Source organism: Patagioenas fasciata, chromosome 2 (assembly GCF_037038585.1).
Source record: "Patagioenas fasciata isolate bPatFas1 chromosome 2, bPatFas1.hap1, whole genome shotgun sequence".
Lineage (NCBI taxonomy): Eukaryota > Metazoa > Chordata > Aves > Columbiformes > Columbidae > Patagioenas > Patagioenas fasciata.
The window spans coordinates 132,472,302-132,499,589 of NC_092521.1; the positions used below are offsets into that span (position 1 = coordinate 132,472,302).

At 39.1% G+C, this 27,288-nt stretch overlaps 1 protein-coding gene across 1 annotated transcript in view; it reads right to left on the reverse strand.

The window, feature by feature from the left end:
* The window catches only part of CHN2 (chimerin 2), a 166,928-nt gene that overhangs the window by 74,003 nt on the left and 65,637 nt on the right, over positions 1 to 27,288 (reverse strand). The window contains exons 2-4 of the mRNA XM_065832038.2: positions 25,510 to 25,548; positions 16,504 to 16,559; positions 178 to 209 (exon numbers count right to left, since the gene is read on the reverse strand). Of these exons, the coding sequence (XP_065688110.1) occupies positions 178 to 209; positions 16,504 to 16,559; positions 25,510 to 25,548 (127 nt within the window). The remainder of the gene's footprint in view (positions 1 to 177; positions 210 to 16,503; positions 16,560 to 25,509; positions 25,549 to 27,288) is intronic.

Sequence of the window (27,288 nt, forward strand, 5' to 3'; positions counted from 1 at the left end):
GGACTGTAACATAGCTTAATTATTAGGCTTTCAATATATTTAGCTCCTAGTTGAAGTAAGAGGTAAAATAAAATATTTTATCAGACCTCCATTGTGTCTTTTTTTTTTTTTTTTTAAGTTCTAGAACAACAATTTTTGGATAGAGTCATAAAATACTTAGAAGAGAAAAATACTTACTCTCTTCCATAATACTTTGGTCTGTTCTCCACCTAAATTTTGAAAGAAAGGAAAAAAATATTAGAAATAGTCTCAATTTTAAATAAACTACATAAAAATAAATTATGTTTGATTATTAATAAGGACCATACTGCACCCATCTAAGTGACAATATTCTGCAGATTGAGAACTGTGACTGGAACATGACTACACAGAAGAACAGAAACATGGAAACTGAAAGGGTGGTGTTATTGTTGGATTTCTGGGAAGAATAACATGTATTGATGGTGAAAAAATAGAACTGCACATCATTCTATAAAATCTGCTCAAACAGATAAAGAATAGTTTACTGCAGATTTGCCAATCTATTTTTTATGATATAAAGTAACACTAGTTTTGTTATACACCCTTTAGCTTCTTAAAAACATTTTTTTTGCCTATATACAGCAACTAACTGAAGATAAAAAGTTTAATATTCTTGGGAAAAACAAGGTTTCTGGATTTAGACCTAGTCTTAAATTCCTCGAACTCTCAAGAACTCTCGGACCTGATCCAAAGTCCACTGAAAAGTTGCTGGAAGGACTCCCAGTTATTTTAAAGAGCTGTGAACCAAATGTTAGCAACGCCACGTTCTAAGCCAGAAACTCCGGACGCGTCTGACGCTTCGACTCGTTTCTCAGACCCCAGTCTTTCTGGAAAGTTCGCAGAAAAAGCCACCTCGCCAACCCCTGGCTTCATCCTCCACCGGCCTTTGTCTTCCTCGGGCCGGGCGGGCTCCGGCCGCGATGTCGGACTGCGCCGGCAGGGGGCGCAGCAGCCCCGTGCCCTCACCCCGCGCGATCGTTACACGCCTGGCTACGACAAATTAATTTTCAGGTTTTTTTTTTCCTCAGGCGTATTTTTATATATAGATATATATACACACACACACACACATATATATATATATTTATGCATTCATTTAAGTGTTTTTATAAAAGGATGCTGGGTCTCCAGCTATGGCACTGATCAATAGTGTCACTGGGCTACAGGTCCAGCCCACACATCCATGTGTGAGCATGACAGAACTTAATACAAGATGCACATAACATACCTTGTTTACTAAAAAAAAAATACCTGAGCAAGTGCATACCTGAGTAAAACCGCCCATATCAATGGAATTACTGCTTCATAAGTAGCGACACACAGGTAGAAAAATTGTGGTTTCAAGACTTTGAACCTTTAGGATGAAACCGATGAATTTTCACCAATTCATCTGACTGGAAACACTGACCCTCGTTCTTGTTTTGATTATATCTCAGTATTTCACCATAAAAAAACTTTTAATCGATGAAGGTTTTTAATTTCCGATTACCAAATGTGACACTTTTGATTCAATAATCCACACACTAAACCAAAGCAGCCGACTTTCTGCCCTGCAGTCAGTGAGGCTACAATTCAGCACAAGGCGAACAAAAGTCTGTGCAGGATAATGAGAATCTTCAATGGAAGGCCTATGGGACTTCAATCAAGTCCTTATTGCGCTTCTTTCCCAGCTTGGCATTTCTTTTCTAGCATGGCACTAACAATAGCAGTATCAGACCCTTGAAACTCCTGCCTAGGAATAACCTTGATGCAAACAGTTTTGAGATCTGAGGGGCAGGAATAAGAGGAAAACTCAAATGCAGAAGTGAAAGAGAGAGCAACATCAGAAAAATTGCCAAGTGCAGGTGCTGTGTTTCTATTAATATGTGCATATACAGCAACTCAGAGAAGAAAGTGTATGAGTTCATTTTTTTTCAACTTTCTATTTTTATAAGTAAAAAAAAAAATCAAGAAAAAGCCGTATTATTTCAGAAAGGAGGTTTTTGCATATGTTCATCTTTAGTAACGCTACATGAGTTTATTATCTTGGAACTGTGCTGTCTTCCTGTCATCCTTACAGACCTTGATGACCCCCCAGTGCATATAGTTAGCTGGGAACTTAATTAAAAAATGGCTATCAGAAGCTGGGTTAGGTGAGGGCACCACATGAAATCTTCTCTTTCATGGAAACAAAGGCCACTCAGTACATGAAAATGGTGACAAGGAACAAACAGATAAACTTTCGTTCCCACAGAAAGCCAAATAAAACCTTGACACCATAGTAGGTAAAGCATGACTTTCATCTAGGATTCAGAGTCTGTTTCTTTTTCAAAATACAGATTTGCCTTGACTGTATGTACACACAGAATAAAACCCAACAGTTTCAGTATATCTCAGAAAGATAGGAGTCAACAGTACTAGCACTCACCTCAAAATTACCTGTAAGCACAAGTTCCCCCACAAATCTATCTATCTATCTATCTATCTATCTATCTATCTATCTATCTATCTATCTATCTATCTATAAATGACCATATGTATAAAGTATAAAATCAATCTGGAAAAAACTCCTTGAGCAGATGAAGGCACATTTTGTATCACTCTCACGCCACCATTTACGCAAAAATATAAATTTATGTGTGAAATTTTAATCATTTACTAGCAACCAATTGCACTGCCCTGGACACCATGATTTCCATCTTCCCTGCTGCTCCTGAGGTAAAAGATTTGTTCTTCTGAGAATCCACACAAAACCCACCAAATCCTTTATTCTGCCCCTTCCTCCATTAAACAGAAACCTTCACTCCAACATTTTTTAGCATCCACGTGTGTAAAATGGTCACAACTTCAGCACTTGGCTTTAGGCAAGAAAGATAACTGTAGTTTTCCCTGAACTGAAGCTCCAGATGTGCCAGACCATCCACATGCCCCAGAATCTAAGATTCCTCTCCTGAGCTCGCTGCCACCTTTACCTGAAATAATAATTTTGCTGCTAACCTACTTCACTGCTAGGAACAAACAGAAGGAAACAAAGTTAAAGCAAGATAAAAGATCAAAATAACATCAGGGTCTCTACATCAAAACCAGAATGTCAGACTGAACTTAGAAATAAACCAAAAGCCTGCACAATTGATGGAGCAGAGGCTTAAAAGTATCAAAGGAGCCAGTAGGTCTGTTTTGCACCAAACGCCGACTCTGTACAAACTTCAAGGGAAATTCTATGTATCTCAGAAGGCAAAGGTGACTGAGATTCAGCTGGCATTAAGCTTTACCTCTCCTGTTCTAAATGGGCTTGTGCACACAAAGTCAGGCAGATGCACCTAAGAGAATTCTTAGTCATGGAAAGGACAGAAAAAAAGCAGGTAGAAAAGGGACTGTTTGCTGGTGGCAGGAGCCCAGAACAATCAGCCTTACTCTGAGGACACATAAACTTAAGTTTTTTTTCATAGATAATGGCTATGAAGCACAGGTAGGTGACCAGGTGGTTTTATCCATCACTCTGGCCCATCTCCCTAGACACTGAGCAAGCGATCAGAGTGGTTGAATCATTTAGATCTCTATGCTAACAGACAAAAACAATGTACAAAACTGAATACAATTATGTAAGGCAGATAACAGGTCTTCACTAATGAAAATATATTTTGCCTAAAGAACTCTACATCTTACTTTTACTACCCCTATACAGAGGACAAATACAGGGGATCCTCTTTCTCTACTAAAAGTGGCAACTTTCAAATGAAATGTGGGATGGTGATTTCCTGGCTTAGAAAAAGGTACTCTTGATAACTTCAAACTAAAAAGGTTGTTGCAGAGCAGGCATGTCTGGCCATTGTTCCAGAAACCAGCTGGAAAACACTGAAAATTACTACTGAAATTCATAGTTGTATGAATTATGAATCATCAGTGAGTGACAAAATTGTTTAAAACTAGAGTCCAGTTGATCAGGAAATAAGAAATAGGGTGAAACAGCCTAAATCACTACTAATCACTACCCTCTAAAAGCCAGTAACATTCAACAACATCTAATCGTGGAGCATGCACAAAGAAAAATGAAACCCAGCACAACTCTCCTGGCTCCTTCCAAAAGCCTTTGGAAGCTCATGTTTGGGAGACTCCGCATACTTCGGCCTTGATTCCCAGCCTACCAGACCTGATTGCCCCCCCCCCCCCCCCAACCCCCCAAAAAAATAACTTCTACACTTAGTCTAGTTTTTAAGGTGTTTTTTTCCAATGTTACAGAAAATTCTTTCAGGTGTGGAGTCAGTTGTACTGGGGTTTGAAGTCAACACTGAGAATGAAATAAGTCTTCTTGAAAAAACTACACTAGCTATCTAAGCTAATTCAACATATTACTTTTACATAAGTTCAAAGTTTACTGAATTTTAATGCCTTGGGATTTGTGGCTCCTCTTTTGGCCACGATGGTTTAGCCCTGGCATTACATACTCCTGCTAATGTACAGTTTATTGTGTTAAAATCCTACACTGCTCTGCAAGATAACTCATCACAAAACTACTGGGAATCATGCTGGCAGGAGGTGAGCCTCCCCTAATGTGATAGATTTTCATTGCAAGCGTTGACATCCGAGCCACACTGCGCTAAAGATTTGAAAATACCCTGAAGAATTCTTTCTGCGTAAGTACTACCACTGAAATAAGATAACCCTAATTTCAGAAAAAATTTCATTTCTCTTCAGCTTCATTGCACAAGACTTATTTCTTTATCCAGTGGTCAAAGCTGAAATCAAGAAATGTTGGAATTTAGAAATCTCTCTAGAGCAGTAATCTCTCTGTAATTCACAACAGCCAGCACAGCATAACATTGTATATCTACATATTTAAACCGCTGTCTTTATACACCCATGAAGAGAATATAAAAGGGGAGGGGAAACAACAAGGTAGGCAGCTGCACCTGGCTCTCTCTTCTCCACAATACACAGAAAGAGCAGACAAACAAGATCCAAGAGCTAATAATGTTGGTGTGTTCATTCAGTGCAGACAGTGAGCCGTTTTCCCAAAGGAAGTTTAATCCAATATATTTTCTGTTTGGGACAATCCTAATTATTTTTCAGTAATTCTAGTTGACTAGACATAAATACACTTTTCAGCTCAGTTTGACACCAAGAGAAATAGAAGAGTTGGAAAAGAAGCTTTCAAGACAAGCCCAGTAAAAACAGACTGTATAGCAAAAAGCATTTATTGTCCAAATTGTTCAGCTTTCAGCAGGATTGTCATGAGCCAACTGCAATCTTTAGCCTTACTATCTACAACAGAAAAGGATTAAGGAAGATTGTAAGTCCCCATTAAATAGAATGAAGTAAAAGAATGTTGTATTTCATTACTTCTATAACATAGTATTTTTGCCTCCAAATTTTTCTTAAAGAAATTTCTACTTAGATCAATTAGTGTGTCTAACTTTCCCTCCAAATAAGACAAAATTATTTCTCATCAATGACTCTTAAGCAATTTATCTATCTTTTTTACTACCTTTTTACCACTTTCTTACTACTACTTTATCATGCTCTCTGTCCCCAATATTTTCAAAGAGGAGCAACTCTTGGTTTTGCAAAAAGTCGTAAAGTCTGTTGCTAATTTTGTTAGTAGGCCTAGCAGCAATGTAACATCTGTACTCCCTGGCCAGGGACAGGCCCATTAGAAACAGTCATTCTGCACATACATAATGAAAAGATGGTCTTTTCCACCAAGATTTTCAGTCAATGGCATTCAACATGACTGATGAGACAGGTTTCATGTGACAAACCCGTCCAGGCCATGTAACTTTACAAGTACGTTCATGTATTTTGGCTGTATGAGGGAGGAGCAAAGACCTTCCTCAGAAAGAAACCAGCAATGCACAAGCCCCCAGAACATATTTCACCTGCTGTTTCAGAGGCTCTCCAGAGAGAAAGGTGACACGAATAGTTTTGGAAGTCTGCAGCTCCTTTTGTCATTCAGTCACAGAGCCAAGGGGATGCCACCGCTATGGCCACTCGATGGATACACATTCAGCAACGTGACAGTGAGGAACTGCGATGCCTCCAGGACAAGAGAGTAGCTGGGAGCAACATGTCAAAATGATTCAAAATACCAGAGGGACAACAACTAGACAGGTCTCCACAGAAAAGGATCATCGTTACAGATCAGAAAATGAACACTAATCTCTGATGCTGTCTGTTGCAAAAACTGCCAAAACCAGAATGCCACACTGGGATGTAAAAACACAAGTGTGGCCAACATGACATCTTAGAAAAATCCTCTCCTTGCAATGCCCGTTCAGAAAGCCTCTGTCTGGAATATGGAGCATGGGCTTGGGCACCGCACCTCAAGAAAGACTGGAACAAATAATCGGTGAAAGACATGAAAAGAGATTGGCCTAAAGAAGACAAGACAGAGAGAGGTTGTAGCAGACAGGTAGGAAAAAGGCAGCTTTCAAGAGGAAATAAAACAATTTGTTCTCCGTGTGCTTACTAGACATGACAAGAAGTAACAGGCGTAAACTGCAAAAAAGAAGATAGAGTTCAGATGTTAGGAAAGTGTTAAAGTAATTAAACACTAAGTAAATAAGCAGGGGTGGTCATGAAGTCTTCAACTTCTAAAGGCTTTAAGAAGAGGATATGCAAACATCTCTTCTTGACGCAGGGATGACAACCTCTTTAGTTTCTTCCAGCACCGAGAGACCACGATTCAGCCTATTCCTCACTTCTGCCTGGACTGCTCTCAGGAGATAGGGATTAGCTGGGAGCAGAACTAATAGATTTTATAAGTCACAATAATACCATGTCTCTGCCTACCTCTGTGAGGGTCTCAAGACAGAAGGCAGCAGGGAGAATGAGCTGTTCTAGAGGAGAAAGCCAAACCTTCAAGTGATAAACTGGCCACTGCCTATCTAAACAAAAACCCTTCAGCTTAAATCTATTAATATCGGCCTAGCAAAGTGCTAAATTGTCTTTGATACCTTCTAAAAAATTATTCTGTCGTAATAATTTATAGCACTAGGGAGAAGGTCGGAGTGGAGTTATTCATTACTAGGAAGAATATAAAAGGAAAGACAAAAGTGAAGAACACAAAGAATGCTTTTATTAACTGCTGCCCAAAGCTGCACAATTTCTCTGCTCTGATGGTGTGCTGTAACCTACTGAGAAGGTAGGATGCGTTATGACCCTTTTGCAGGAGGATAACAAATGGCAAAGAAATGCAAGAAGCTCAGCAGCTCTGACTGTTGCCGTGACACTTACTGCAGGCCGATTTCCACTCTATCCAGGTTATTTCTAACATTTTTAAAGGCACAGTATTTTAAAAGAATTGAGTTGGTTTGTTAGCTTACATGCTTGTACCAAACTTGTAAAAAAGCTGCTCTAAGGCATTCTTTATGAGGGTATTTTTAACTTGGGTGTTTCCTGTCTACGACCTTCAGCAAAGTGTCCAGCAGCCAATAATCAATATACCCGCCAAAACACTATAAACTCCAGAAGGTAACAAAAATCTCCCCCAACACAGCCATCTGCTATTGCTACTAAACCAGAATATATTTCAGTATATATTCAGCTCTAACAGAAAAGAGCAAGATTGAACAAGAAAAAACAAATATTTCTGAAAATAATGTGCTCCTGAGGACGAACTAAAATAAATTGAAATAAATCTTAATCAAGGAGGCTGCTGGTAAATAATCAAGGGAGGCAGGGTCAAGTTCAAAGAACTTCAGCAGCAAAAGCAGGAGTCCTCTATTTTGTTATGCAGTTTCCCTTCACACAGTAAGGGCATTATTACATGTAAGAAGGAATATCAATGTTACCTTGAATGCAAGATGAAAAATCTGAAGATAGCATTTAAACTGTACTCCCTTCTTTCAAGAATGATGTGTTGAGTCATTTAAGTGGGAGGAAAAACATCCCCAGCAGCAGCAAATAAATGCAGTAAGCCATATCAATGCTCTAAACGCTGCCTGCAATTCTGCAACCAGGAGAAGCACTAAAACATTCCTATGACACATGCCACAACAGCCCACAGTACCTCTCCACAAAGCTATTGGTGTTCTGTCACCTACCCCAATGCATCCCCAAAAGCCATGCTGCCCAACCAGGTCACTGCTGCTATTCGACATAGGAGACTAGGTAGAAACCTGAGTATGGGCTGAAGGTGCGGAAGGAAAATCAGGAAACAAGCCATTGGAACTGGTAGGTGGAAAATGAAGAGGAGGAAGGAGCCCTAGACAAGCCACTGAGCAGCATCCTGAGATGTGACACTGTCCGTTCATTACACTGGGAGAACACCTGTGCATGGGGACAGGGGAAGAATAAAAGCAAAAATCCAGAGAGGAATAATATTAACTCAGTTTCTTTCTTGTCATTGATTTTATTAATACTTTTGCTCTGTACTTGGGAAGTGCAGAAGTTTCTCTCAAGTCAGGTTGTCTGCAAACTCTAAACAGGAATAAGGGAGTTTAGACAGTGGTAGGTACTTTTCCTGAGTTTGGAAAAGGCGGTGATCCTATTAGCTCCTCTACAAAATACTAGGTAAAAGAATATTTATTTCCAAATGATGAACAATCTGGTAATTTGCCTATGCTTTCATTTCAACAAAGCCCAATATTTTGATACCGATTTATGAGATATAGTCTTCATAAAAAACATTTATCACTCTCTTCTCTTACTAATCCATACAGGGCAGTTAAAATGTGTCATGATGGTATTTCAAACGGATATGCACATATTTTAGAAACAAAGGATAAACAGGAACATACATTGTGAATCTTCTGAATTTTCATTCAGAGGCCTGAAATTCAGGAGACCTTGTTTGAAAACCATGCAAACTCCACCATGTTCATGGTTACATCTCTTCAGTGTTCCAAAAAGACCCGTGTAACTGGCTGATTTGACCACTCTCTATGTGTATGTATATACATACACATACAGGAAGTATAGGAAGCAAGATAGATGTTCTCTATTTATTCATATTAGGAAAGACAAATTGATCAGCTGCTCAATACTCTGTTCTTATCTTGAACATCAGACACCTCACAAAGTATCAGTCACACAGCAAACACAGGAGACCTCCTTCTACATATTACTTTAACCAAACAGAAGAAGTACTGGCCTAAATTGGAACAGATATGTAAATGTATACAAGCACACAGCATTTTCACCTACACATAGACTTATTGATAAACTACATCTAGGTCAAGATATGACTCAGGCTTTCATTTATTTTGCCTTGAAAACTACTTATATTTGACATCATGTCAAAATAAAATTAACTAGGTGACAAGACTGATATGTAACAAAGATCAAAGGAAATAAAAAATGAGGAGAATAGTAAAATCGCAAATACAGACACATCACCCACTTCCAAAGAAAAATGGAGGGGACGGTGAGCCTTCCCAAAGCAGCTTTCAAGCAAAACCTAAGGGATAATTAGCAACTTCATCAGTCCATAATGACAGCTCCATAGAGTTAGGGCTTGCTAGTCACAAGCTGCCATCTTGTCTTCCAAAAAGATGGCTTTAACTTCTTGTCCTGGTTTTATTAAAAAACAAGTTTCTCTTTTAGTGAATTTGCCTGTCAGCTAAAGCCTTCATATTAGCTGCTTTTTCCTGGAGAACCAGATACATGTTTTGGTAAACATAGCAATGGAATGCAAACTTATTGATAACGACAGATTCACATCTAACAAGAGGGACAGCGAGAAACAAGTGACCAATAAACTGACCAACTGGGTATAACATTCCATTCAAGTGAATACTTCATATAAAAGTGGGAGATCACGAGGATCTTGTCCCTTTTCCTTCTTTTCCCTTCTGCTTATGGCCAACATTAGGAGAGGACCTTGCTGGTTGTCCCTGCGAACTGAGGCCTAGTGAGAGACTGAATCCAGCTCCGGTTGGCTGCAGAGTCCAATCCAGGGCTTTGGGTGCCGGCTCTGCAGTTGCTGAGACTTTCAAGATTGGTTTTGTATATTTTGTATTATTTTCTCTATTCTTATTAGTAGCATTAGTAAAACATCTTTAATTTTTCCAACTCTCTTCTCTCTGTCCTTCTTTCCCTCCCAATCGCCTGCCCTTAGTGGGAAGGGGGGAGAGAGAGGGGCAAAAGGGGGAAGTGGGAGGAGAGGAGGTTAACAATACATCTGCCAGGGTTCTATTGTCACCCTGCAATCTAAACCCTCAACAGTTCTCCATCTTGTAGAAATCAATAAATGCACCAACTGGTCCACAGCATATTTCTTTGTCAAAGATGACCACCAGTCTGATTTGCAAATCATAACCTAGACCACTAGTATACCAAGCTTGACGAAATTCAAGTGGAACAGACACGCCTATTCTAGTTTTCTTTAGCTGTAACTATTTAAATGAAATATTTACTGTTGTGTCTGCAGAATGACTAGAGCAATTTCTGTTCAGTAGTCAATGGACTGTTAAAATGAGGTTGATGTGGCTTCATTCGAGTGCTCCACCACCCTACTACTGCAGTGGGGTGAGACTTGACAGAGCCTGGGAGAGGTGGGATTTCCTGTCAGTCCTGAAAGTGCCTTGGAGAAAACACGGGTAACTTTCTCTGCTGTCATGACTGCACGGGAATTTTGGACAAGCAATATTCCAGCCTCCCTTCTTTTGTTCATGTGCTTCTGCAAATCACAGGCATTCTGTGGGTCAAAATTCACCCAGGAGATACCAGGAAAACGGCATTGGGTGTAAACCCACATTTTAAACCTAACAGGAAAACCTGTACATGGCAAATTTGGAGGGACACTGGATACAATACATTTTGGCATTCCACAGCTCCTCTGTTCAAATTTAACCAAAGACTCTTTGGGCCTTCAACTGTTTTCAGCCTCCCTCCCATCCAGCCAGGATTTCTACTTTCACCATGGATTTCAGCTGAAGAACTTTCCTCCTTCTGTCAAGGTCTGTTCAAAATTGCTCTTTGCTTCATTTGCAACCCACAGACTACTGCTGTGTCCTCCTAGTTTCTTTTTGTTTCTATCATAAAGACAGGATTATAAAAACACAATTAAAGCAGCAGCAATATTATAAGAATTTGAAGATATAGGCTCCATTAAGTTTTAGATGTACAAACATTTTCATTAATGAAAATAGGTTTCACAATTTGCTCATTTTCACTTAATTGCTGGCAAATGGGGTCTCTTGGTGTGTCACTGTGTGTGTTCTGAGGCTTCTTTCTAAGGAAAGATAATATAATATTCTGAATTATCTTAGACAAGCTCTCAGGACTGACAGCAAGAGACACCTTCTCATGATAGTGTTTGACTTTTTGCAGTAGAGTGATCTGAACAATTGCCATGAAAATTGCTATTTACCCTCATTATCTACCACCAATATCATGGCCAATTTCAATGCCTGCTATAACTCTCTAGTACTTTACCAGAGCATAGACATTGTTACTAGAAGGTGAGGGCAGAGGGAAAGGGAAAATACTCAGCTTGTAAAAGTCACTAAATGAGCAGAATAAGGGAATTCATGGAGGACTTATTGCAATGATTAAATACTTATTATGCAGTCAGATATACTCTACAAACATCTTACTAAGGCTTAATTTTAACAATGTTGCCCAAGCTTACCTAATTCTGGAAGCGACCAATCAAAAGCTTTTCCTTATGTACAAATATAAAACAATTTTGTACCTGAAAGTAGGACTGACAAAAGTAACCAGCATTTTAAAATCACTTTTCAATATTGCCATTGTTTAAATGATAGTCTACTAATTGTATTGTTCTCAGCTTGAATCCCATGCTTCAGAAGAAACTCTGAGGATAACTGAATAAAGAATAATTCGCAGTCATTCACTTTTGGAGATATGTAAAGATCCTGTATATTCTCTGCTAGTAGTATACAAGATGGCAGTATCATTATAAACCTGCTATTGACCATTTCAACAGTTATGCTCTATGAAATGCCACTAACTATACACTTGTTCTGATAAATCTGGGTAATGGATACCCAGAGGGCCAAAACAGTTCCTGACCCTTCGGATGGTTAGAGTGAAAGACTCTCAGCGGTACAGTCTGCCATCGCCATCATTATTTTAGTCTCTTAGAATCACTTAAGCAAAGAAAAAGCTTTTTTTTTTTTCCAAAGAAAAGTCCCCCTTTTGGAATCTAATTTGCTTTTAATCAAGGAACCATAATTTTGATGCTTTAAAGGCAGAGACAATAATTTCTACTGTTTCTGACACAACCTATTTGGAATTCAGAATGACAGTGAAGGCAATTAACTGACATTTTGCTACATAATAATATAAGTTAAGGCTCTAAGGCTTTGTCTACACTAGGGAAATTTAGACAAGTTTCTCAATGTTGCTGACACTGACTTGGCCAAGACTCTGTTAGGAGTATGTGAGGTCTAATGCAGACAAACTCACAGTCTTAAAAATTATTGTCAGCAATTAAGGCTTTCTTGGAACAGAACAGGAATAGCACTCACAGGTATGAATATCTGAATGATTCTACACAAGTAATCCAAGAGTCATGGGTCACTCACTCTCTCTTCAATGGAAATTTGTGACAAGCCTATTGTTTAACCAAAAATGTTCCCAAATAATGTCACCATCCCTCCTTAATCCTTTCAGATTATTAACAACTCCATTTCTTTAAAAGATATTTTAACTTCGAGTAGTCTACTACTGAAGTACTTCTTAAAATTAAGAATTCTTTAAAATCATACTTTAGAATAAAACCATGAAGTTGAATGCCTGAATGGTTTTCTGAGAGTGTAATGTTTTTATCAGCATTTCTGTAGAATAAACCTTAAGATACTTTATAATATGACTTCCTCACAAATATGATTATTGGGTGCCTATGATCACACTTGCACAATATTTAAAAGCTACTCCTCCACCTGAATGGCACTTTTAAACGAAACTTTTCCTATTTAAAAAAGAAATCATTAAAACATTGCTGGAAGGAATATGGTTACAAATGAGGGTATTGGCAGAAATCCAGTGTTATTGGGAAGGTAGGATATTCACACCAGTCGCGCTGTCAGTGGTGATTAATTAAAACCTGTTAGGTACCTGAAGCCCTAACAGCTTACTCAATATGATTCCCATTGCAGGAATTACCTGCTTTTGCTGACGAGATATTTATACAGGAAAAAAAGAATAAAATAAAAGGAGAATCATGATAGCAAAGTTCAAAGACACAAAAATTTAAATGCTCATGTTTTATTTACAGTCCCAGCTTTTAGTTGGGTGGTTTGCGTATCAGGAGAGGCAATTTCTGTCTCCATAGTATAGTTAAACAAGAAACCCAGACAAATCAGATGGTAGAACTGCAAAGATCTGAGGCTAAAACTCTTGTGACTATGGAGTAACAGAAAGGTAATGGAAGAGTAAATGAATGTGGAAAATGTGGAAGACAGCAATGGAAAAGATGAAGGAATTGTGAAAATGCCAAGTGTCAAGAGACCAACAACAACAATGAACCCCACCCCACAACAAACAAAAACCCCAAACAACAAAAAACCCAAACAAACAAAACAAAAACCCAACCTTTCAAAAGTTTATCTGTTGCTGTTACAGATTTTGTTTGCAGCAGATGCTTGAATTTCCTTGTAAACAGTGCAGAAATTGACAGTTATAAATAAAAGACATCTTCCCATAAGCATGAAGGATTTAAAATTATTTGCAATTTTTACATTTGTCTGAAACAGTTTGACTCCTACATTATACAAGAAAACAACCTCAACAAAGTCTAGTTCCTATGATATGTACATGGACAGATAAATCTTTCCACTGCCATTCACACATCCTGCTGACATCTGCTCTCCAGCTGCTGGATGAGCATCATGTTGCATACTAAATAACAATCATATTGCAGAGTAATATATTTTCACATACATAACACAAAATTAGATTTTGAGATTTTTCTATGTAACTGACAGAAATTTAGGATTAATAAGAGACTACCTTTAGTGAAGAAAGACTATACAATCATCAGATTACACTGAAATCAAACTAGAATCAAGAAAAACAACAACAACAAACAAACCACCTGTCTTACAATCTATGTGTTAAGGAAAAGCTACTGGGTGGCATAAGAATACAGTGCCAAATTTCCTCTCTAAAATAATTTGTGATTCTCTATAAAACCAATATATAGTTCTACTTTATATAAAACCAACAATATGAACCACAAGGAACAATCTAGGTATATGACACCCTCTTCAATTATGTCTAAAAATAAAGCTGTAAAAATAGAGCACATCATCAGTGTAGTACTGTGATTAGTTTTTGATGCTTATGTCAGAGAATCTGTATTTCTAGCAACCAGGTTGTGAACACATATAGTTGATCTACACAAAGACTCAAAATCCAAGTTACAAGAAGTCAACCAAAGATCGCATTTGTGGCAATTCATACTGCTTCATATTCCTACCAGAATAAAGTCTCTTCAGATGTCTAAGTTAATTTAAAAAAAAAAAAAATCCAAAACAAATCAAAATAGGATTCTCTTCAGTCTGTGAAGTGAGCTGCTAAAAATGGTTCATCAATCAGAGCCAAACCCCAATTATACAAATAGGACTTTTTTTTTACTTATTTTGTTACGTGATGCTTTGCCAATCAATCACATACTCATATGTTTAATATAACACGACCTCAGTTTCTTTCTGCAAATCTTTGGAAACAACCTGAATAGGAATTAAATATGTATGGTCTTTAAACACCAAAAAAGGGAGTAAAGGACAACTTCAGTTGTATATAACTTGTTCAAGAGTCTAAAAAAACGAATTCAATATAGCATAGTCACAAAGTGTTTGCAATTTCACATTTACTCCACTTGTGTATATAATCTTATTTCTAAAACATGAATACAATCATATTAATTTCACCCAAATTTTCACTCATGGAGGCAAGCTAAAAAGTGCTTTGAGTTAGTATTATGAATTTTGGACTAAACTGATTCAGACGAAGTCACTTGTATCCCCACAAATGTAGGCAAGGGTTCCTAAGTATTCAATGCTTATTGATCAGATTTTCTCAAGACAAGTTCTTTCTCAAAGTAGTTCCAGAATGAAAAAGATAAAAAAATAATAAAAAAAAAAAAGTGGGAAAAGTGAGAAACTCTTCTAAGACTGCACTCGAAGGAAATAAATTGTTTACCTTAACTATTTTGAGCTACAGCACTACTAGTTTAATACTTGTTACCTGATGTTTGTTTAGTAAAAACCTGAATGTCCTTTCGTTTCGAGAATACCAGCCAAGAAGAGTGATATAACTTGTTTTGTATGAGAATTTTGGGGAGGAAGGTCTTGTTAAAACCCTCCAGCACACATGCACTGGAGTCCCAGGGGGTTACAGCATCCTCCTTCTCCCTGAGCCTTGACTTTGACAGAGAGAAAGGAGGACATGAGGGCTCACCCACCCCAGTGTTTTACTTGCCCTTCTTAGCATCCTGCAGGTACACCTTGGGACCATCCCAAACCAACAGCGCTTGACGACGGCTGTGTGAGGCCAAGACTCTGCTCTCTCTGAACATGTGAGAAAAAGCAAATGCAACTGCCTTTGAGTTAAGGTGCGTGGTGGACTCAGGAATACTGGATTCAATTCCTGGCTTCGCAATGGATCTTCTTCATGACCTCGGGCAACTTATTTAATCTGCCTCTGCCTTGGCACAAAGCCTTGTGCCCCACGCAAAGCTGTTCCGAGACTGTATCTGTTGATATTTGACAGCCGCTGTGCTGGGGCTCTGCTGCAGAGGATGTATGGTGTGGGAAGCAGGTCGGGGCCCTGGATGATGTCTGAGAACAGGGCTATACATCACGCCGATGAACTGCAGTTTCTGTCTTCTTTCACATCATCTTTTATACCTCCTGTAATCACTTCATGCGTTCATTACTAGTATTACATGTCTATTTGCACAAAATTTGTCCCTGACATTATAGAAGATAAAGCTATCACAGTTTTATTGATTGAGCAGAGACATCTACATATGTTTTCCATTATGATTATGCCATGCAGACTGAGGAACTGACATATTTAACTAAGTAGAAATGGAGAAATACAGAAAAAGAAAACAAGGAGACAACATGACTCAGTCAAACCTTCAGCCCTAGAGATTGCTTAATATCCTATCATCTTTAAAGTTTCTGTGACAGAATTGAGATCTAAGGCTATCAATTCAGTATTATAACTTGAATATAATCCTTGGCAGAATGCATTCAACAAACTGATGCAGGATGCAGGAAGAAAATACACCTTCATTTTGACAAGAAAACACAAAACTTTAGGTGTTATACAAAAAAGCACAGTAAGCAATGGTTAATGGGTATTTTTTCTAATGAAGGGACTTCCAGTAGTAGAATGAGGCCCCCATGCCTAGTTAGCAAATATTAATCTCCTTTAATTAATCAACCTTAAGAAAAATTTACTATAAAAAACAATGGCTTGGGAAAATTAAAGTGAATACAAGCCACAGACTGTACAAAAGAGTTTCGGTAATCATATGCTGCTGACAATTCATCAGATTTAACAAGGTAGAGCGAAAGAACTGACCTCCCGAGGACAGATGATTCTCTTGGGACGTGGTGCCTCTTGCTGCAACTGATACACTGTCAAACACAAAAATGTACAGATAATTAGAAGACAGCAGCATACACAAACTTTTATTCAGATGAGTCTTTTTAGCCAGAGGCTGCAGAGAAAAATGCAAATGTAAAGAAAAGGAGGGCAAACGGAGGTATTTCAGTGAATCTAAGTCACTTATATGAAAATTGGCTGTTGACCTGCAAACTAGCTAAAGTGATCACTGTTTTGACTTTAAGAAGTATTATCTCCTTTTGTATTTGTTACTACATTTCTATACCAGGGAAGAGAAGCTAGAAAGATTTATTAGGAGTATCTCAGGATAAAATCTTACTTTTGTGTATACTGTGCTGTAACAACTCAAACCAGGATACCTACCAGCAACACCAGCGCTTCTATGGATAGGCCATGAAAAAGTTCAGGACGTTTGAAAGGGTTCACCACAATCTCATTATTTTTTTTCAAGATTTGCTGGAAATTACTGATGAGCAGGCAAACATCCCTTTCAGAGCAATTACACCCTATTCAAATGGTCCTGGATCAATTTTGTGAATCTTCTGAGGGCTGGATGAGAGAGACCTGAGGCCGGGGGTAGCTGCTGAACCCTGGCCCCCAGCCTCTCCGCTGCAAGTATTTAATGAGATCCTCTCCTTCCTTTCCACCCGAGTCGTGAGAGGAAGCTGACATGCAATGACAGTAATCAATTCCAGCGCAGACAGACTGTCTCTCTGTAACTCCAGTAAAAATCCCAGAGGTTTAGATTGCCTCCCTTGAGAAAGGCCTTCTGCATGCTGACCTTCTTGTGTTTGGAAAGATCATGTCGTGGCTATGAATTTTTTTAAAAGACCAAGTTTCTAGTATGGAGCTCTTTGCAATGCTTGTGAAGCTTGGAATTATGCCCCAAAAGGTGGTGGATGATGTGAGGAATATAAATACCTGTAGATTTGATAAGCACAGGAGTCTTGTTGCAGAAAGCAAATGGAAAGGGTAGGTGTTACTCCTCAGCACCTTCTCCCACTTTCTGCAATATCTCTTTAAACGGGGCTAGGAGTCATGAAGGCAGAGAAGTCCTCGGTTTGCACCCAAGCTTGTCACTCAAGGGATGTGGAAGCTTTGGGGGCCATGTGCTTCACTCATGGCAAAGCAGAAGAAACCATAACCTCTCCTTTTCCCAAACCAGCCTTCATCCATGGTTCCTTGGAGGGGCACAGAAAGAGCGTTCATTTCTTAAATTCCCTATCAGTGGTAATGCATATGGATGTGATTCAGCTCTGAACTTGCCGTAAGGTTTTGGATTTAGCCTGCTGCATTCAACACCACTAGAACTCCCACTACTTTTGCACAAGATTCATCACAACCGGTGGTATTTCTTACTTCTTTCAGCTGCGTGACTAAGCAAAATTCAAAGCCTTCCTTTTACTCTATTCTGATCAAATGACTTGTGTATCCTAAAGACTAGCCAAGCAAAGCATGAAAATTTTGCTTCAAAAATCAGAGACCGTTTTTTAACGCTTTGATTATGCTGGAGTCCAATATCAGGATTTTAGATTCCATTTCTGAATGTCTGAAATCAGCATAACCACTGATTCAGCAGGTTACTGATGCTTAGTAATAAACATATTCGAGAGGAAAATAGTTACTTTTTTCTTCCCTCGTACATTTCCAGTAGAGAGAAGGAACACTATGGATTCAAAATACTGCAAGAATATAATTGCTTCCTATTTAAAAGATCTATTTCCCCTATTTATTCATTTAAATTTTAATTGAAAAATCCTACTTCATAAAAATCCTATTTTTCAATAATCAAACTTATTAAATATTAACTGACATAGCAAATCAAGCTAATGAAGCTGTTTCTAAGATAACCTGGATAGCTCTGGTGCAAAACAAGTTGACCTGAAGAACATATATGAAGCCTATCTTGTAATGTGCTGCATTTATAAGAAATAAGAAAAGCAAAGAGCTCTCTGAAATGACCAAAATGATCTCTGAAGCTGATACCACTGGAAAAGCAAGGGTGGGGAGAAGAGTCAGCATTTCACAAAACGAAGGAATGACTAATGGGAGAGGGCAGATATAGGAAAGACTTTAAAAGCAAACACAAAAAACTGGATGCTGATAGGATGTAGTGGGATGAGTCAGTGCAGGGATTCATGATGAATGCAAGGAAGACAAATCAGCTTAACAACTCTGTTAACAAGCCCTGTACCGCTGAGGCCCCAGAGGAAGTCAGGAAAATGGAGGAGTTTGCCTCAGCTGATGAGGACTGGGTTAGGGAGCAGTTAGGCAATTTGGACATCCATAAATCCATGGGTCCAGATGGGATGCACCCACGGGTGCTGAGGGAACTGGCTGAGGTCATTGCTGGACCGCTCTCCATCATCTTTGCCAGGTCTTGGGAAATGGGAGAGGTGCCTGAGGACCGGAGGAAAGCAAATGTCACTCCAGTCTTCAAAAAGGCCAGGAAGAAGGACCCGGGTAGCTATAGACTGGTCAGCCTCACCTCCATCCCTGGGAAACTGATGGAACAACTTATCCTTGGTGCCATCTCAAGGCATATCAGGGATAAGAGGATCATTAGGGGCAGTCAACATGGCTTCACCAAAGGGAAGTCATGCTTGACCAACCTCATTGACTTTTAGGAGGACATAAGATGGATGGATGATGGCAGGGCGGGAGATGTGGTCTACCTTGACTTCAGCAAGGCATCTGACACAGTCTCCCACAGCATCCTTACAGCTAAACCGACACAGTGCAGTCTGGATGATCGGGTAGTGAGGTGGACTGCGAACCGGCTGAAGGAAAGAAGCCAGAGAGTCATGGTCACTGGGGCCGAGTCTAGTTGGAGGCCTGTATCTAATGGAGTGCCTCAAGGGTCAGTACCGGACGAGGGAATAGAGTGTACTATCAGCAAGTCTGCTGATGACACCAAGCTGGGAGGAGTGGCTGACACACCAGAAGGCTGTGCCGCCATCCAGCAAGACCCGGACAGGCTGGAGAGTTGGGCGGGGAAAAATTTAATGAAATATAACAAGGAAAAGTGTAGAGTATTGCATCTCTGGATGCAATCTCTGGAACCCAGGTTCCAGTATAAGTTGGGGAATTAGAGAGCAGCTTAGAGGAAAGGGACCTGGGGGTCCTGGTGGACAGTGAGATGACCATGAGCCAGCACTGTGCCCTTGTGGCCAGGAAGGCCAATGGCATCCTGGGGTGTATTACAAGGGGGGTGGTTAGTAGGTCAAGAGAGGTTCTCCTTCCCCTCTACTCTGCCCTGGTGAGACCACATCTGGAATATTGTGTCCAGTTCTGGGCCCCTCAGTTCAAGAAGGACAGGGAACTGCTGGAGAGAGTCCAGCGCAGGCAACAAAGATGATTAAGGGAGTGGAGCATCTCCCGTATGAGGAAAGGCTGAGGGAGCTGGGTCTCTTTGGCTTGGAGAAGAGGAGACTGAGGGGTGACCTTATTAATGTTTACAAATATATAAAGAGTAAGTGTCACGAGGATGAAGCCAGGCTCTTCTCTGTGACAACCAATGATAAGACAAGGTGTAATGGGTTCAAACTGGAACACAAGAGGTTCCACTTAAATTTGAGAAGAAAGTTCTTCTCAGTAAGGTTAACAGAACACTGGAACAGGCTGCCCAGGGAGGTTGTGGAGTCTCCTTCTCTGGAGACATTCAAAACCCGCCTGGACACCTTCCTGTGTAACCTCATCTAGGTGTTCCTGCTCCGGCAGGGGGATTGGACTGGATGATCTTTTGAGGTCCCTTCCAATCCCTAACATTTTGTGATTCTGTTTGGAATCTGACTGGAAAAGGTTGTTGTCATTCTCAGAGAGACGTGGGTATTTAATCTGCGTAGTTATCTGAACTGCGAAAATATCTGACTTAGAAATGTATTGGAGGAAAATGTAGTAAGATTTTAAATATCCAAATTAATAATAATAATAAATGATATGCTGCCTTGAGTGTGCAGGATTAGAAAATGGCCCAAATAACAAGCATGATTGAGCTTGTGAATGGTGGTAATCATAGAAAACATCATGAATGGGAAATGGCTTCTTGGGAAAGAGAAAGAATTGAGATTGGGCCACATGAGCTTTAAACTGAATGACATTAAACTGACAGAAAGACAGCTCAGTGGAACTGCTGGAGAGAGGTGCAGAACTATTAGACAGAGGGAGAGAAGACAGATGCGGAACAGAAAGAAAGGACTGAGAAGCACCGCCTGGCATTGTGGTAAGGGAAGCCAAACAGCTCAACAGGAGAGAAATGCCAGAATAGCCAGACAGGAACACAGCTGCCAAGGATAGCCAGAAAAGACACACAGCAAGGCAAGGGTGCGGGAGGTAAAATAGTGAAAGGCCAGGTAAGTGAAAAACAAGGAAAAGGCAGTAGCTCACAGATTGAAGTATTAAGGAGCAAAGCAAGTGTGACCCTACCAAAAGCTGTGTTCTTCCCTAGAAAGATTCTCTCCTGTTTCTGCTTCAAATGAATGCTATACAAAAGCCCGCTAATGGGCTATGAATACAAGTGGAATATTATGGTTAAGGTGACTTGAGAAAAACGTGCCCTACAGCTAAGTTCCAATGAGCGCAGACACCTCATTAAGTGACCTCATTTTCAGAAGTGCTGAACATCCTGCAGCTCTGCCCGATTTCATTATATACTTTTCCCAAAGTGCTGGGCACTCACACTCTGGCTGACATTGCTGAGACCTCAGCAGCATCCAGGGGATGGTCAGGAGTTCGGAAAGCACATGGCCCTCACTTACTTGCTGGAATGACAAACAAGCCTTGCCTTTCTGTCTCGTTTTCCCCCCTTTACCTCTGAAAATCTTAAACCAGAATCCAATGTATAAGGATACAGTTAACCAAAAGAATAGAAAACCACGCTTATTTAATACAGTGGTAAGCAGTGATTGACATCTAACCAAGTCTATTCCAGCATTTAGAACTGTCAGGCAGGTTAGAGACAAACCCACTGTGATCATAAAAAAGATGACACTCAAACATAATGATGATTATTTCAGCCCCAGGAAAATGAACCTAACAAAAAGTCAACTGCATGCAAAAAGAAAAGGTATTATTACTGCTTAGACAACAGCATCAGACTGGGAGTAGCTTTTGTTCAGCATCAGAAACAAAATAAATGCACAGTAATAATACACACCAAATATTAAACCAAAATGCATCACTGCAATAGAAAAATTCAGTAGCTTTTAATTGGTCCTTAAACATCTTTATCAGTTTCATAATTCAGATAGTTTGCAAGCATTCATAGCATCACAATCACCTGGGAACTTATAAAGTTTAAAAAATTTAATTTATTATTCAATTTCTAGGGGATCATTTCTTTGAGATGTAAAGTGACTAGTTAAAATATATATCTCTCTTTTGTTCCTGCTAGAGGACAAGTCTTGTCTCATGGGATGAGTAAAGAAATTCTACAAAATGTTTTAGAAAGAACTGTCTAATTCCAAAATCTGCTCTGTGTAAGTAACAGAAGAGGTGACATGCAAAAATCAGCACTTACTCCTCTCCTGCCAGGGAAGAAGGACTACCACCAATTTCTTCATACTTTCTTCATTCTGCAGCGTGTCAGGAACTCAAGCTTTCTCCTTTAACTCACCTATGACTACTGTTCAGTGATGCACCAGCAGAGAAGAATTCCTATCACGGCTTTTATAAAGCAGCAAAGACACACACTGTCTTCGCTCTGAGAACGTTTCACAACATTCCTTAGTTTTGCCTCCTCGGCCTCATCTCAGTTGGGCATTTATCCATGTGCTGAGCTTGAACAATATGAGCTGTCCTATTTCTGCAGGATTACTCACATTGTTAATTAGGAACCTAAGTGTCTGGTTGAAATAAAGCCTTAATTTCTAACAAAACTGAGTCTCAGACACTGTGCTTATTATTTGCTGAAGGGCAGAAGGCAGGGAAACTTTGTAAGGAGCTGAAGCATGACATCAGCTGATGCTCTGTACCTCGCCACATTGTTTTATACCAACGTATTGACCTTAAATAATGCAAATAAACATTAAGGTGGCATTGACATTAGACTTGCTTAGCACATGCCAATCTCAACAGTGGCAAAAGGAGGAAAACAGTGAGTTTGTATCTCTTGAAAACCCCAGCACATATGCTCTGTAGCTAGAAGTAAAAAATGAATGTGCTGTTTCAGCAGTCAAACGAAGCAGGTTCAGATGATTGATTCTGCTGGAAGAGGGCAGTGCAGCACTGGAGGAGGTTACCCACACAGGTGGCAGAGGCTCCATCCCTGAAGATTTTCAGGACTCAGTTAGACAAAGCCATGTCTGCACTGCTTGAGGGCCAACAATAGTCAAGAGCCAACTAGGAGTGCTTCGAGTGGGAAGACCAAACAGCTCAGTCCACAAGTCCCTGCCAACCCACGTCTGTGATCCTTATCTTCCTTTCTTTCCTACCTCGGTGATGGTAAAAAGGCAAAATGCCATTTTGTACAATATTCCTAACATGATACTACAAAAAGAAATCTGTTACTGGATATTTATTTGTGGATCTGTTATTTAGGTATAAATGCAATCAAATCCACTGCCAAGAGACTGCTGGCTGCTACTAACTTTGCAAATCTCTTCCCCAAGTCCCTTCCTGGTAATACAAAACTATTCTTGTCATTTCTTTTATTCCCTGTGTCCCAGGGCTATCGGAAAGAGTCTGAAAAACCTTGTAATCTGTGAAACCTATGTACCTTCTAACAATTTTTCATAAGCAAGTGAGGATCTCCCACATTAGAAGTGTTCATCTTTTCCAAATACAGCTGAAACAAGCTTGTACATAATGCCAAAGAGTAAGGCTTGGATTCTGAAAGCTGTTCCACTTTGATTGGCATTTACCCATGGATATGTGCAACACTGTTTATTTTGAATACTTTGCCTGCATAAACAGGAAAATCTGCCTTTGTTGAGAAGCTAGAAGGATTGAAGCCTTGGTCATTAAGTCAATAAAAGGCAACATAGTGCACCTAAATTTATCTACAACTTGAAAAAGAAATCAAAACTGTATGCAAAGTATCTTAATGTTAATAAACATTAAAAAAAAAAAAAGTTAACTTGCTAAAATACACTGAAAAGAACCGTTAATCAGGTAGTAAACACAAACTGCTAAGAGTGAAATACATACACTAGTTTAAAACTATGATGAGACATGGTAGTAGATTGCATAATAGATTAATGCTACCATTGGACATAAAATCTGTAATTAATTTACCAGCTTGAGATTTTTCTAGCAGAGTAAAGCAGCATACTTTACTGAACATTGCAATGAAAAACGTATGTCTGTGGCTAAGCAGTCTCAGCAGCAAGTCTCTGTAATCTTAACCTATTATCTGCAGTTTGGACCCGTGTAACTTTTTCCAAGATCACTCATTCATGGGGTTCAGATGCTGAGACCATGACTTTGCTGTTACCACAATACTGGCATCCTATGTATATCTGAATAGGAAATTATATATTCATAATTTATTTGTTCATTCTGTGTTTTTTTAATTTTTAAAAAAGCTTCCTTGGACTATATTTAAGTTATCAGGGAGAAGTAACTAGAGCTTTTCACTGCATGCCCTGATCTGTCTGCTGCATCAGTGGGGCAACTAAGAGAAGGTAAGTAAAGCTTTGCATGGGCTTCCTCACTGCAAAAAAAGGAAACATCTGCCATTTCAAATCCTGGTCTCATCAGAGCTAATGGGAGCTTTTCCACTGATCCAGAGTCAGATTTCTCTTCTGAGAAAATCTTATCAAGCGTCTACCTATTTCGAAGTACCCAGCAAAGTACACTGTAATGGTCTAACTCAAATCAATATACTCTTGCTGACTTTCGAGGAGGTTTTACTTACATGTTCAAAATACTTCAACAAAATCAGCAAAAGATTATAGAATATCTAGAAAGTATCTAGAAAAGTATCTTTTTTTTTCTTTTTTTTTAAAGTATCTAGAAAACAGTGTTCTGACAAGCAATTTTTTGTAACTTATTGGCATACTGAAGTTCTGGTTGCAAAAATCCCAGTCCATTCTGAGGTAGAATGTCATTCTCAGCTAACATAGAGCTAATGTCTTTGAAGTCAGCAAGGTAGTTTAATCTGCATATAAGTGAAGTCAACAAGTTTATTCAAGTCCTTAAAATTATACACGCACATGCATGTAACTAGTGTGATCCTCGTCTTTTCGTAGTGCCTTTTTGGTAATGGCACTGTACTGAATTTTAAGTTGCCACAATTAAAGGAATGACTTTTGCTTAGGATGGTTCTATATCTGAAAACAGAAAAACAAATCCACACTCAAAGCTACAGTTGCACTAAAGTTCCAATAAGGGTTTTTAAAAAACAGATCAAATTTAAAGGTCATCTTTAATATCAGTTTAAAAAGCCAATATTTTGTCTTGGATCTGTGCTGCTTTCTTAGAAACTACAACTGGAATGAGGCAAAAAAAAGAGGATAAAATATACACTTCTGCACTGCACTCCATGTAAAAGATTTTTCTAAAGGCAGACAGGAGGGTTCAAAGAACTGATAATGATGTCTCCAACTTCTAAACCACCACTTCAAAAATAACCTTTTACTGCTAAGGATCAAAAATATTATTATCTTAAAGTGATTTGGTGACACATATAAAAAGACAAGTATACTCAAGCCTGACCTTTAGTAAACACATGAAGCATTAACCTCTACCTCTGGAATCCTTCCTGAAAATCTCAGCAGATAAACCATGAAACGCAGGATTTGCACACTTGTAATGCAACTCAGAGAGTCTGGCACTCATAACCCTGCTGCACTTGCTCCATGGACAAACAGGAAAGTTCAGGTTTCACTTCTGTCCCAACCAGTAATTTCTACAAGCATCTAGTACATTTATGTCTTTTTTTTCTAAACAAAGAAAGGGAAAAGACCTAACAGTGTCACCCTGGTACGGTACTAAGATTATTCAAATTTCTGGTATACTCACAGTATGATTTCCATATTGGAGGCTGGTATTCTTCAGCATCTAAAATAGAAGTAAAAAGAGGGAAAGAAATCAGTCAATTGGCCACTGGGTCAAACTGTCAGCATGCATTTTTCTGCTGAGAGACCTCAGCTTGTCAGCAAAATTCAAAATTATTTCCCAAGAGATATGCTAGCTCATTTACAGTACAGTTTCCTACATGATAGAAGAATATAAATTTCAACCACTTGTGGCACCAATGTTTTTTTTCCAAATTATTCAAATGTAACAGGAATTAATTTCTGACCGATTTGCATATAGTTTCCCGACTCACCAGTATTTTTAAAATAATTGACTAGATCAGTAACTACATTACTTATTTATTTCACCTGGCATGATAAAAGGACAAATTGCTACCGGTTTTCAGTCAGGATACTAGCCCCACTATTAAGATTTCAGAATGAGCATAAACACATGCTTTAGCTAAAAAGATGCACAGCTCAGGCTGGATTCTGATGCACAGACCTGACAGTTCCAGCAACAAGATTCAATTACACTTCTTGAACCCATTAGAATACATAATTGGTGTATTTTCCAGAAACTGCATCAGCAAAAATAATAATAAAAAGGAAGAAAAAGGGAAGACTGCAAAACCTGCAACTGGAAACAGACAATTATTGCCCTTATTGACTGAAGGGGCACAAAAAGAGCTGGTATCTTCTCTTAGTGCAAGTGTTATACAATGCTGCTGGGTGAATTTTTGGCAGGGAGAGCAGAGTTTCTGTGTTTAAAAGCGTAAGTTGGTAGAGACTGAGCTAAAAAAACAATCTGTGTTTTAAGGGCTCAGTGAGCAAAAGGCTCTCCAGGCTGGGAGGCAAACTGGTGTGACCGGAGGGCCAGCATAGGGTCCCACTCCACAGGGAAGTTTCCAGCTCTCTGTGAGAAAGGCTGATGCTTCAGCTCCAAAAAACCCAGCAGAAGCCAAGCTTGAGCAGCAGGAGTTAAGTAAGTTACCTGCTGCAAAGGGTGGGGAACTGGGTACCAGTTTGGCTCTAAACTGCCAGGTTGCCAAACACTTTGAAGAGTCATTTACAGGGAGTATGTCATTAACCTCCTAATACTGTGCCAGTTAATGAAGGTGTTCGGTATTTACTAAACTTCTACTTAAGTTATGCTAATGTAATTCAATTATAGTTGCATAGCTCATGCTCCCTGTCTATTTATATACACACAACCACTTTAAATATATCCCTGCAAAAGTTTGTTTACTAGGAATGTTAATCATTAACTACCATCTGCCACTTTTAGCTCCATTGTTTAAAAAAGGATACATCTAGCAATGATCGCAGTTACTGACTGGAATAATACCCTGTGACAATTTGCGGATTTATTGATCAGGAAACCCATTCAAGTCCATTTTCAACTGTATCCACTTCACAACTTTGGTAAAATATAAAACGCTCCCAGCCTGACAGAGTTACGCCGTGCTGTGGCAATCCAAGAGTAATTAGCTTGCTAGTTCATTATACAGAAAGATTATTTTAAATTATATGAAGCTATTCATGAGACCAGTGAAATTTATTCATGCAAGAGCTGACTAATTTTTTCTCCTCTCACATTATAATGGTAATATATTACTTTTTTTTCCCTATACATCTGTTGCTCCACATATAGTTTACCATAACACCATAATATTGTGTGTTAAATTCCTCTGTCATACTTCTGCACTACTGCAAGAGAATTTCTGAATTTGCTTGTGCACTTAATGTGTTTTTCCAGTAAGAGAAAAATTAAGATACTGCA